The sequence below is a fragment of the Hypomesus nipponensis genome, chromosome 2 (genome assembly GCF_054491055.1).
Source record: "Hypomesus nipponensis isolate SF chromosome 2, ASM5449105v1, whole genome shotgun sequence".
Classification (NCBI taxonomy): Eukaryota; Metazoa; Chordata; class Actinopteri; order Osmeriformes; family Osmeridae; genus Hypomesus; species Hypomesus nipponensis.
In genome coordinates this window covers 7,984,315-7,998,381 of record NC_140362.1, presented here as the reverse complement: position 1 = coordinate 7,998,381, position 14,067 = coordinate 7,984,315, and the positions used below count along the sequence as shown (strand labels likewise).

The window sequence follows — 14,067 nt, the reverse complement described above, 5'->3', positions numbered from 1 at the left end:
ACGTCTCTATTCTTTTGAGTTTTTTAACCCGTAAACAGATCCCATTGCCACCAGTGTAGGTAGGTGTGTGTTAGCAATCGAAAGAAGTCTGTCAACCCTGAAACTGATACAGTAACCTTCTCATTAGACTATAGCTACTGTAGCCAATATTAAAACGTTAGCCAAAAATTCAGAGATTCACCCCTGAAGAACTGACACGAAAATACTTATCAACCAAAATTACAGCAATAGACAGGGCCAGAGTTTTCAGGCAATCTTTATGAGGATGGATCAAAACTTTTTTGCAAAGTCTGTCAACATTCAATCGACCATATTCTGCGTCAAACTGTTGTGAAACATCTTCAGTCGCTCCGACAAAATAACAGGAAAGCTAACGGAATTCACAGATTTTTTGTCTGAATGACCGCAGAAAATGTGAAAAAAATATGCAGAATTTTTTGGGCTTGACCATGACTTAAAAATACTACAAGGGTGAAAATTATATTTTAAATAATAACGACAATAGCAACAGCCATTTGTTTAGGATGTTCTCTTTCATAATCTTAATTGAAAAATTATTAATTTAATTTGTTTGTCTCATTAAACAGGTAGTATATATATATTACATAGCTTATGCAGGCGGCATATGGACAGTGCCTTCCTGCAGTGGTATTACCTTTGCGCAGTACTGAGATTTGGCCACTGCCACAAGAAGCTTGATGATTGGTTGGGACTGTGAGACCAGGGGTGTCACTGTGTGGATTACCGCTGTAAACTTGGGGAGGGGCTTGATACCTGAAAGATGGCAAGAAGACAGTCAGCTAGCTAGTCGACGTAAGAACACCCTAATAAATACATACATGAACAACACTTTCAAGACCGAATGGATGGGAGAGAGAGACTCATTGATCTCTGATATTATAGCGACATGATGAATGACTCAAGATAACATCAAATAATGGGCATTGTTCACTAATATGTCAAAGAAATGTTCTTACTTTGCATGCAAAATAAGTGTGCACTCAAAATTAGACTCTAGTCAGAGTCTAGTCAGACTCTAAACGTCCACATGGATCAAATGTGTTCTTAGCACCATGTGTATGTAATGAATCAGAACTATTCTAACAGGTCAGTTTCCTTACTTGCAGAGTAAGGAAATATTGATGAATCCAGGATTGGTGCGCCAAACGTTTGTATGTACGGTTTAAACAGATTTGTGCTTGCGTACAAATTGTGATACAGGCCCATTAAGGGCAATTTCCTGGTTTGAAATCAGCCCGGACTAAGTCTGTGGCATCGACATTCCCTTCATACAAATATTCACTTACCCTCCGATATACTGCTTTCCAACTAGCCTGGTCCTAACCAGACTCTCGTACATTTCATTTGTACAGAGTTTGGGATCGCTCCATTGACAAGCGTTGACTTCCTTGTAGGCTATGGAGGATTATAGGGGCCAAAACTAAATAAATACTTGGATAAATAATTATACAACACAAGTTTAAATAAATGACTAATTATATAATGAAATGCCTAATTGACATACAAAATATATAAATTACAAATTAAATGAGACACTAAATATATAAATATTACATGTATTTGTGTATATATGTATATATATTTACGTTTTAATGTGTTGACATTTATTCATTTATACTTACATTCATTTATTTATCCTTACATTTATTTATTTATCCTTACATTTATCCATGGTGTAACTTGCTGCAGCAAAATAAATCCGTCGTCTGCGTCACCAAGTCCGGGAGCGGGTTTAAGCCTCTGATTGGTGAATGAACAGTATTACACACCAGGCAGGCTCAACCAGTCGATCAAGCTCTCTTCGATCTAGAGGGATCCTCTATCGCCTCACTCTGCAGCTTGGGGCGATACTGCAAAATGTGGTATTGATCCGATACCAAGGAGTTAATACAGGGCCATACGGTGCCCCTGCCAATACCAATATTGCTGATTTGCAAAATTACTTTTTACTTACAGAAGCAGTTTATCTACTTTCATGTCGAGAGCGCAATGCCTCATAATTTAGGAAGTGAATGCAACATCAATATGACAAGTTGAATTAAATAAAAATGTGATTTTCATGATTTTCATGAAAATGTGATTTTTCCTTTAATTACTTGTTCATGATTATGATCATAATAAAACACAGGACAGAGAGTTTTGTCAAAAATACTGTTAGTGTGTGCCACTGAGTCATGTTACTGCACCTGCACGCAAACAACAACTCACAGCCTAGCAGGGGAGGGGCAAAGTGAGCTTGAGCAAAGTTAGACGGTGTTTGCACAAGTTACAACCACTATGATGTTAAGGGAATAGTGTACTGAACAGAAATGGAAACTTAAGTATTGATCTTATCATACCAGTATCAATCAATAGGCTACTGATACCAACGTTAGTATCGATAATATGGGTCTTGAGATCGATTCACTCACCCCTATGCTGTACCAGCTCGCCGAGGATCGTGAACACATTTTCATTGATGTCTGTGTCAGTCAGGGCCGATATCATTGCTATAATTTCAGCAAAACTGATGTAAAAAAATGAGTGAATCGGCAGTTGCCTCCATCTCTTCAGCTACCAAAAAAAAAGAGTTGTAGATGTAGCATGCAACATTTCATTCATTGAATCCGCACTAGGTGCTGCCATCTTGAATGAGTCAAAAGCAGTCGATTCAAGCTGAACCACCACATCAGAGGCTTTAACCTGCCCCCTGACTTGGTGACGGCGGACGACGGATTTATTTTGCTGCAGCAAGTTACACCGTGGATAAATGTAAGGATAAATAAATACATGTAAGGATAAATAAATGAAAGTATAAATAAATAAATGTCAACACATTAAAACATAAATATATATACACACACAAATACATGCATTTGTACATTGCACATTTATGTATTTAGTGTCTCATTTAATTTATATCTTTTGTATGTCAATTAGGCATTTCATTATATAATTAGTCATTTATTTAAGCTTTGTGTTATATAATTATGTATTTATCCAAGTATTTATTTATTGAATTTTGGCCCCTATAATCCTCCATAGTAGACGGGTACTCTGTTGAACTTTAAAACTATTGGATCTGTCCAGAGCCACTCTGGTCTGCCATAACCAATCGCTAGCGTTCGCCTGAGCCAATTCCTTCACCACTACTGTAACAGAGCTAGCTGCCGTAGCTGGTAAAATCAAACTGTTACAGAACCCTGTGGGGAGGGGAGGGCCACAACATCCTGGCCACCAACAAAACTCAGCAAAACTTGTTCTTGCTCTGGCTTTAGCTTTTGGATATTCGGCAGCGTTGCCACAACGAAGCTTCGCTCGCATCTTTCTCTGCCGCCATTACGGAACTACAACACAAACTAGGGCACAATATCAACGTCATCGTTCTCAGCCACGCCCTCTGTTTGCTGATTGGACAGGTAGAAAGTTAACCTGAGACATCTGACTTGCGTACCTCATGGCCAGACCTAGTACAGAAGCAAAATCTAAATTGAGGGAAAGTACGTAGGAGGGCAGAGCCAGGCTAGCTTTCCAACTGCACTGGTGACAAAATCCATTTTTGTGTTACATTACATTTAGTCATTTTTGTGTTGTGGTATTCAGTCACCTTTAAGAGACAGCACATCGATGGTTGTTTTAGTTGGGGTGGCTAAATGGAAGACAAACCTCACACTCTTAATGTCAGCAGGACACGTGTATGTTTAATTAATCCCAGCAAAGCCCTCTACTAGATCCTTTGTAGTCATATTTATTGGATTTATTGAATGAATAAATTAAAAGCTGTTTTAATAATTCAAGGCTGGGCCCATTGTTGTTTGTGTTTTCATCCACTGTAGATTTGGATCCAGCTGTGCTGTTATGATTAAAAAGTGAACCATGGAGACCCATTGTTAAGGACTAACAAGGCTGTTGTCGTGTGTCAATATTGTTTCCAGTGATCCAGGAGGTAGGTCAGGGTCTCTGAGGGAGTCCTGCTAGACATGGTTCTTTTGAAGAGAAATACTAGCAGCTAGGTACGTGTGTGTGTGTGACTCACCCAGCTTGACGTGCTAGAAGGGGAAACCTATCAGGTATATAAGGGTGTGTATGTATATTTTGTGGTAATCGGGAAATTCTACTAGGTATGTGTGTGTATGTATGTGTGTGTGTAACTGACCCAGCTTGACGTGGTAGAAGGGGAAATCTATCAGGTATATATGGGTCTGTCTGTATATTTTGTGGTACAAGGGGAATTCTACTAGGTATGTGTGTTTGTATCAATGTTGGGGGAAGTTACTCAAAAAAGTAATATATTAGTTATTACTTATTATTGTTCAGTAAGAGTGGTGTGATTAAGTTACATTATTACTTTCTGTACAATATAATATTGTTACTTATTATTGTGAGAATGCTGTTAAGCATTCTCACTATTGTTTTCCTGTTTCTCTTTATTGTTGGAATGCTGCTTCAGCATTCCAAGTATTATTCTCTGAATCTTTATTCAACTTCCTCTTATTCTATTTCTTCCGCGGCACCTTTCAGCGCCTTCAAATCTTCAACTATTAAAACCGTTCAGCTATCAAAAAATTCAGCAGTTTCAGGCTATGACTGCTGTGACTATTCAGCTTTGTACCTCTTATGCTTGAATTAATATAAATCAATATTCATAATATTTTTAACATGGGTTTCCAATTGAGTTTTCTTTCAAATCCTCTCAAACTTCTTCAACTTCCAAATCCTTCTTCTTCCTCAATCTTTCAGCTAGAGACACCATTTAAACTTTAAAACGTTGACAAAACCATAAACTATTTTTTTTTAATTCAGCTTTTTGATATCTATTCAACTTTTTCCAATATCACTGATTACGTGTCATGACTTTTTCAAACCGTTTCTGAGATTTACATGGGTGTTTACGAGAAAGCCCAGAGTGCTGACTGAATCGCTTAGAGGAGGGAAGCTTCGGGTGTCGTTGAAAACATATTTCTAGTTTGCCAGCATTGCCACAATTTTCGCTCTTCATGCTTCGTTTTTGGATCAATAGATAGCTAATTTTGTGCTGGTTGTAGACAGTTGTCTGTGGAATCCAAAATACTTACACATTTGTTCAGAGCCCCACGAAAGCAAGACAAAGTCCAACTCTCGCCCCATAGAGTCCAATGCAAATGTGGTGACAAATTCGTCACAGAAAACAAAAAATAACAAGATTTATAAACTGCCGTTATAGTCGTATTTCTGAACGCACAGATATCTCTGGTTTCGGCAGAGTCTTGGGTCTCGGAAAATATATATTTTTTGTATTGGACGTATAGTTTTGCATCTACGTTAACATGTTAGAGGTGTGGATTCTTGCTAAATTTCTGGTAGTCTCTGCCTTCAGCGCATTAGCAGCCATAGCTGCACCATCACCGTGGCAACCACACAAACAAGCGCCAGTCTCTTACACAGGTGATTGGTATTAGCTGATTAGTGGAGACATAAGACAAGCGATTCAGTCAACTCCTCTCATTAAAAGACTAAGAGCACCACAACACAACTACTACCACTACTGATACTGCTATATCTTATGCCACACTACAACTACTAATTCTGAAGATGCTGCTAATATCTCTTTTACTAACTACTATGCTAATGGTAGGCTACTGTTCTACTACGCCACCAAGTGCGTTCACTTGACTATGAGAAACCCGATACTAGCCATTGTCGGTTTATGCCAATAATAGTATTGCTCCGTTTACATGTGTAATTAGTAGGGATGGGCAAACAATACCTTGTGAAGCTTTGGTGGTTTCTTCCGGATTGCTCCGAACCAAAGAGCCGAACTAATGGCGCATTGAAATTGGAGAGCACAGTGACATCTAGTGGTCAGCTAAAATTATAGCAGCCGTTTAAACCAACTGAATGCGATCTACCAGTAGTTTCTTGCGGTACTTAGCCTCGTTAATTATTCAATGTCGTTCATTTTTGTAAGGCTCCGTGATGGTCTAATTTTCGTGTTCATCTTAATTAAAACCATACATGTGTATTTGAGAACTGTGTACATTTCATACAATAAATGTTTTACTGTGATGTACAGGTCTACACCACACTTTGTAATGTTCTGCAAACAGTATAAGGGCGGTAGAATGCTTAAGTGTATGGAAGAATTAAATGATTGCTGATACAGAGTGGTAGCTTACACAACCACTCTGCTTATATAGCTGTCTCATTCCTTACATTTGTGATATGTATTGTGCCTCTTGAAATTCAACTTTTTCTTCGATTGCTTCACAACGTTCAAACGTATTCTCCCGCATTGTATTTAAGCACTTATCTTTGTAAGATGATGCACAGGGCTCGACATTAAGGCTTGTTCGCTTGTCCGGGACAAGTGGATTTTTTGTAGGGCAAGTGGAAGAGAACTTTACTTGTCCCACTGGACAAGTTAAAACTCAAACCAAATAAAATGCTATGTTACTTCACGTTATGTTCTAATTATTACGTCTATTTTACCGAATTTATTTGACCGAATTCTGCATTAGCAAAACACAAAATAAGCGGCTTCGTCCAAAGATCAGACAGTGCAGCTAATTTAATGGTAAACACTTGAACGGGGGCTTATTACCTGAAAAAGTATTTACTGTGTCATCGCAATTACACTCTCAGGGCTTAAAAACTGTGAGACTTGCTCAAGTAGGCAAATGGCTAGACCATTTCATAATAAATTCAGTAAATCAAACGCTGTAAGACCCAGTGAAATGTTATACAGCTAGCAAACTAACGTTAGCTAGCATTGCTACGACATTGGCTAACTCTACTTCGGTAGGCTATCCTCAGTATTTGCAAGCTATCTAAACTTATACTGTATCTAAAATAAGGGAAATGGCCGCGAGACAAGCTTTCACAGGTGTTCGCGTGTCTATGTTGCTTCACTCCGTGGGCCTGCACCTCGTCCATTACTGTTTACAACGTTAGTAGGACAACTTGGTTTGCGTTGCCTTCTCAGCGTGAGAAGTACAAGGTTTGGTGTGAGAGCGTCTGAGCAGGGGCGATTCTAGGATCAGACCTTTCGGGTTGCTCAGTCCCCAATTAGAATGTGACATGAATACAGTGCCTTGCAAAAGTGCTAAACCCCCTTGCTATTATAAATCCCTAATTTCACTTGATAGCAATTAATACATGTATGTATTATTATGAAAAATATTGAATGAATAAAAAAACTAAGGATTTCCCTTTCTTCATGAACTACCAGCATCAAATGATAATAAAGAATAATGTATATTTTTAGGGGTGCTTGAGCACCTGCTTGAGCACCTACTTTACAGTTGAATATTAGCTGGTATTTAACTACATACATTTAACTGATACTAATGCTGCTAAAGCTTGCTAGGTACACCACTGCCGACGCTAGCAAACTAGAAACGTCAACACCATTTAAAAAAAATATTAAATTATAAATCTTTACCCGGACAAGTGACTTTTGTGTCTGGACAAGTGAAACGTTAATGTACTTGTCCGAAGGACAAGTGCTTCAAAAAGTTAATGTCGAGGCCTGATGCAGTTCAGCTACCACACTGCCTCTTTAGAGTGAGCAGGGGCGGCCTTAAGCATCTGGGGGCCCGTTTCAATAACTAATATGGGGCCCTAACCACATAAAACATAAACATAATAGAGCAGAAAAAGCAAGGATTCCTGTTGGTTTACATCAATGGTATATTATTTTATTACGTGCACTTTCAGCTTCATGAACAGGGCAGCTCAACATCGAAATAATCCAACCTTATTTGATGAAAATGATATCTAATTATACAGCGCTTTAGCTACGTTGGAATCAGCCTCGCCCTTTCACGCACGGCAACTTCACTGCTTAATTGATTAGCGCAGTAGCTATATTTTCAGCTGTCTGGGCTGACTTAAAAAGAACAGCTCAAACGTCCCCTCAACTTGAATTATTTAACAAAAGCAAAGAAGAAAAAGAGTCTGACACTGAACCGAACGTATCATAAATACAACGATGCGCACCGGGCACACCGCTGCTGGCGCCGGTAGGGTTAGCTCTACAGATGCTGGACCAAAGAAAGAGGCCACTTTTGGTAGACTGAATAAAACTTTTCTGTTTTCCGATATCTTTAGTTTTTCAGCACCACTGGCATATGTACGTTTAATTTCTTTTCCTGCTCAAACTAACATTTAAACCTTGGTCACGGAGCTGTAAACGTCCCCATGGTAACCGCGAGTTCGACCAATCAGAGATATCAGTCAGTGTTATTTTGCTTAGGATTGGGGGTAGTGTAGTATTTCAACAGAAGATCGCAAATAACAAGGTTGATTTCCTACGGACTTGTGGCTTTTATAGGAAGCAGAAACTTTCGTTTCACAAACTCGTAGCTCGATTTTTGTTGGTCTGTTGGGGGCCCCCTTGGAGGGTGGGGCCCGTTTCAATTGAAACGGGTGAAACATAGGTAAGGCCGCGTCTGAGAGTGAGTCACACATTTTCAAAATTAATTTCAGCTTGCAGGTATTTTCAGCCATTAAAAAAAAATATTTCAGATTTCAGCATTCCAACGCATTTTCAGCAGGAAATGCATGTTCTAGTTATTGTTGGACTGCTGCTTCAGCATTCCAAGTATTGTTCTTTGAATCTTTATTGTTGGAATGCTGCTTCAGTATTCCAAGTATTGTTCTTTGAATCTTTATTCAACGTATTATTATTTATCTTCTATTTCTTCCATGGCACCTTTCAGCGCCTTCAAATCTTCAGCTATTTAAACCATTCAACTATCAAAAAATTCAGCCGTTTCAGGCCATGGGGGCTGTGACTTTTCAGCTTTGTACCTCTTATGGTTGAATTAATATAAATCAATATACATAATATTTTTTAACATGGGTTTCCAATGGAGTTTTCTTTCAAATCCTTTCAAACTTCTTAAAACTTCTTCAACTTCCAAATCCTTCTTCTTCCTCAATCTTTCAGCTAGAGACACCATTTAAACTTTAAAACGTTGACAAAACCCTAAACTATTTTTATATAATTCAGCTATTGAACTTTTTTCAATATCACTGATTACGTGTCATGACTTTTTCAAACCGTTTCTGAGATTTACATGGGTGTTTACGAGAAAGCCCAGAGTGCAGACTGAATCGCTTAGAGGAGGGAAGCTTCGGGTGTCGTTGAAAACATATTTCTAGTTTGCCAGCATTGCCACAATTTTCGCTCTTCATGCTTCATTTTTGGATCAATAGATAGCTAATTTTGTGCTGGTTGTAGACAGTTGTCTGTGGAATCCAAAATACTTACACATTTGTTCAGAGCCCCACGAAAGCAAGACAAAGTCCAACTCTCGCCCCATAGAGTCCAATGCAAATGTGGTGACAAATTCGTCACAGAAAACAAAAAATAACAAGATTTATAAACTGCCGTTATAGTCGTATTTCTGAACGCACAGATATAAAAAGGACATCTCTGGTTTCGGCAGAGTCTTGGGTCTCGGAAGATATCTTTATTTTTTGGATTATAGTTTTGCGTCTACGTTAACTTGTTTGAGGTGTGGATTCTTGCTAAATTTCTGGCATTCTCTGCCCTCAGCGCATTAGCAGCCATAGCTGCACCATCACCGTGGCAACCACACAAACAAGCGCCAGTCTCTTACACAGGTGATTGGTATTAGCTGATTAGTGGAGACACAAGACAAGCATCCAATACAACATTGTAATTTATATCAATTTCTTCCTTCAGGTCTTCCTTCTTTGTGATTCCTCCACCTCACAGTGAAGACACTGAGGGCAGAGAGGGCAAAGCACACGAAAGAAGATGAACATCATTAAGCGTATTCAGGTGCACTGGACGTACATGTTGATCTGCCCTGCAGCAGAGCTCAAGGTATTTTATTACTGTGAATTATAAAGCCTTTTAGAAAGTTTAGTTTGTTTTTAGTTTATAACAATAACTTCCTGTTTTCTTTTGTCAGGATCAGGTGTGCGACTGCAAGGAAGCAAACTGCTGCAGAAGAGTCATCAGTCAGTCATCACTGTGACAGCCCCACCTTTATGCAGTATCAAGCTCCTCCCTAAACCAGCTGTAAAGGTAACAATTGTTATGAGGTCTTTTAAAAAATATATCTCTGACGACAAAAAAACATCCCATGGTGGTTTTACTACTTGCATGTGCTATTTACATTTTTAACTACATGAATACATTTTCTTCTGTTTCTGACTTTAAGGCCTCTCCTCCTCTATGTAGCTATAGTAACACTATCCTTACACCAGGCCCTGAAGTGATGACTGGAGCAGTGGTTCTACAGCCACTGCACAGATCAAAGGTCCTAATGTTACAGGTCTTTAAAGCATACACTACTAACTCATGAAGAGTATGAATGTCTCTAAAAACTGCAGGTCTATTTTGTTTGTTTCATCTCTACCGTATTTGATCAAACAAGGTATGTTTTCTTTATGATTCATCACATTTCTTTTTTTAGTTTACTGTATTTATTTATTTATTAATGTCATCCGTCAACTTTTCAGTCAGTTTTCTAACAGATATATGAGAAAATTAAGGATGGAAATGTTTGTTTGATTGCCTCGTGCATACAAACAACTTAACCTTGAAGAAATTGCATATTTGTATCACAATTAGTCATTAGTATGGGGTTTCAGCAGGTAGGTATATTCAAAGTTTTTCACACGTGTACACCGATCCTTAGCGTAACCTAAACTCTACTGAGATGATCAATATTTAAGGCCAGTCTTAAATTGTATAGCTGTGAAATCCATCCAAGTGTGTCATCTTCAGATTGGCCAGAGCATGACTTGTCAAAAGATTTAACAGGAAAACAAATCCTACAAAGCTTGTGTCCTAACCTTGAGTCAACAAGTGACTCTAACTCAATGTTCCATCAAAGTAAAGAGAACTCAGTCTTTTAGTGAGCCTCAGTAAACTAAGCTTAACGTTGGGATAGTCTAAATGACAATGTTGATAAGACTTATCCGTTCAGGGCTACTGGACCTTGAAGTCTTGAACTTCTGTGAGTATTAACCTAGGTCTGGAAATGTGAAAAGCCTTTGATTGTAGGAAATTAACCATATTGTTAACTATTGAAAGTATATTTATTCATGAATATCAAAGGGACCAATGTTCCCAAAACTCTGTGTTGATAGATTTGTCAAGTTTTTATTTTGCACAAAATTGTGCACTGTACTTATCTATATTATTTTATTATATTTAAATAGAAGAAAAAGGGTCAAAAAAGGATGTAAAGACAGGATGTAAATGCATCTTTTGAAATATAGCACACACACCTCACACTACTGAAAAATAACAACACAAAATAATAATGAATGAATAATGTTCTGCATGGTCTGTGGTATACGTTTATTTAAAAACTTTTGCTTCTTAGGCACTATGGGTATATCTTGTGGGATCTTTGTGGAAAACCCAAAGGCTTCTGCAGAAAGCGTAAATTTTTTCTTTATTTCCAATTCTATGTTTTAATTCACTTGAGAGCACCTAAATTATGATGAGTTAATTTAACCGTAACTTATTTCAGATTAATGCAGTATGATAAACAAGGCATCCTTACTTGGACAATTAAATATACAAAGAGAAAAACATTTTTACTTTGCCAGTTTTCATTTGCATGTGTACAGAGAATTTGTATTGACATTTTTTATAATTGCTATTGTTTTTCCTCAATAAAATCTAGTGATTTATATTTTTGCATGAGCAATATATTAGGCTTTTCTGTATGTTAGTTTTGACATGCTAATACTAATTACTGTTTCCATTATTTTGAAATTGATGGTTCGCAAAATTGTATTCTAAATGTTAACAAATAAATGTTTGCAATGTGGTCATTGTCTGCTTTATACTCGATACAACATTGAGAATACTACAGATTTTTAAGGCAACACCTGTTGCTACTGTTGATATGCAAATGCTGCTACTATGACTGCTACTACTGCAGCTGTGAATACTACTACCAATACTTTTGCTATGACTGTTATTTCTGCAGATTCTGATGCTAGATTTCAGATTGTGCTACTATTGGTTGTATTCTACTACACCACTGATACTACTGTATATGCTACTGCTATTACTATCCCAGCTATAATTTCAGCTACTAAAACTAATATTATATGATGTATTATAATATGTTTACTGCTTCTTCAAGTATTTCTACAGTTTAACAGTGCAGATATTGGCTTCTTTTGCATTGTATTTCAGCTCTTAGCTTTGTTAAATGCTGCAGTTCATCTTCCACACTACCACTTTTATGTTTTCCTGCTTTGCTGGTCTTGACTTTTTGGCATTAACACTTTTTCAGCATTATTGAATATTTTCAGCAATTTAACTTAATTTCATCTTTGCGCTTGCTGGTACATTTTCGGATTTTTGTATTCTCAGCAATTATTTAAATAATTTTCGGCTTTTCTCATTTCTGTATTTTTAGTATTTAAAAAAAATATTTTCATCTTATTATTTCTGTATTTTCAGCAATTTTCTGAAATTAATTTCAGCCTTCAGCCTTCAGCATTCCAACGCATTTTCAGCAGGAAATGCCTTTTCTAGTTATTATTACATATTCTTAGTTCTTCCGCCGTTTTTTGGCCTTTAACTAGTCCTGCATACTTTCACCGATTCCTACAATTTTGGTATCAAAACGTTCAGCTCCTTCAGGAGATGATGGCTATGACTTCTGGTATTTCTCACTTTTGTACTTTTTAAAGAATTAAGGTTTTTGTGCAAATTATTATCCCATTAAAAGTAATGGTAAATCATTTTTCTCTCAAACTCTTTCAAACTTAACTAGTTCAGCATACTTTCAGCTAGAGACACCATTCAAACTTTAAAATGTTCACAAGACATTCAGCTATTCCCAAATGATTCAGCTTTTTCAAATATTCAGCCAATTTTGAATCGTGACAGTTTTAAATACATGAAAAATGTATCTCCTTCTTGATTTTTATGATTGAGCAGCCAGCAGAGTGAGCCACTCTGCTGGCTGCTCTTTTTCTGGTATTCAACTAAATTGTCAAACAAATTCCTCTGACGTTCATATAGTTTAACTTACAGAAACAAGTTATACATTAAAATGTAGGAAAACTTGTCCTCTTTCAGCCAATGTAACTACTAAAGAGCTCACATTTACAGATTTTCAGCTTTGAGCCTTGAAGCGAGAGCAGCCTTTCAAATTCTCTCACTAACTTCAATGGAGAGGTGGGTAAAATTCGTCAGAGAATTTCGAAAGTAGACGTGTTTTTAAACTGCCGGTAGAGTCGTATTTCTGACCGCACAGACATATAAAGGACATGTCTGGTTTCGGGAGAGTCTTGGGTCTCGGAAAATATCCTCATCTTTTGGATTGGACGTATAGTTTTGCATCTAGGTTAACTTGTTTGAGGTGTGGATGCTAGGTAAATGTTTTTCTCTTATAATCGAGCTAGCGCTATATGGCTCTCCTTAAAACGGTTCAACTTTTTCTTCAATTACAGTATCGACTAAATTGGCCAAACAAGGTATTTACATTGACCTTAAAGTGTACATAATCTAGCTAGATCGTTTTTATTTTAGCAAGTTTCACAGAAATCTGCAAAAATCGAGGCTCAAGACGGTCATAGCTGACCGTCACGAACAGCCAAACCAGGGCTGGGGTAAGTGTTTGCTGCAGCTGGCGTTAATCCTACTGTACGAACAAACGATTCGTAACTGGAACGTTTTTACTTTTAATTGACGATATTGAACACAGATGTTAAGTAACTTGTTTCTACTCTAAATATCTTCTCCGTTTTCGATTTGAAGTAGTAGATCTAGCTTATGTAGGAAATCTTCCGTTGCATCCTGTCTAGCTTCACGCCTTTGGTTATTATTCAAGCCTACGGTGTTAATACCACTTAGACACACTTGCAAGAAATGATCCGCTGGTTAGATGTAGCATGATATTTTTATTTACTATAAAAAACTCACCAGGGACAACGACAACATCGGCAACCCTGCACTCTGGATTATTATTTTTATGTCATCTTAAATGAAGTGTCTGAACAGGACTAGGTGTGCAGGCACACATTATAAGTTTCTCCTCCGTCTTGTACCTGAAACCTAGATTCTATTTTAAAATG

General features: G+C 37.5%; 1 protein-coding gene and 1 long non-coding RNA gene across 3 annotated transcripts in view; one reads left to right on the top strand and one right to left on the bottom strand.

Moving 5' to 3' along the window:
- Positions 1-14,067, bottom strand: part of LOC146300643 (exostosin-1a-like) — a 97,094-nt gene that overhangs the window by 18,390 nt on the left and 64,637 nt on the right. The window contains exon 6 of the mRNA XM_084704102.1: positions 656-774. Coding sequence (XP_084560228.1) covers positions 656-774 — 119 coding nt within the window. The remainder of the gene's footprint in view (positions 1-655; positions 775-14,067) is intronic.
- LOC146300645 (uncharacterized) lies at positions 8,283-11,727 on the top strand. 2 transcript variants are annotated; one of them, XR_014766450.1, is made up of 4 exons: positions 8,283-8,417; positions 9,692-9,835; positions 9,924-10,039; positions 10,176-11,727. It is a non-coding gene; the product is annotated as an uncharacterized LOC146300645 (long non-coding RNA). The 2 variants fall into 2 exon arrangements; XR_014766449.1 differs by lacking the exon at positions 8,283-8,417 and adding an exon at positions 9,507-9,609.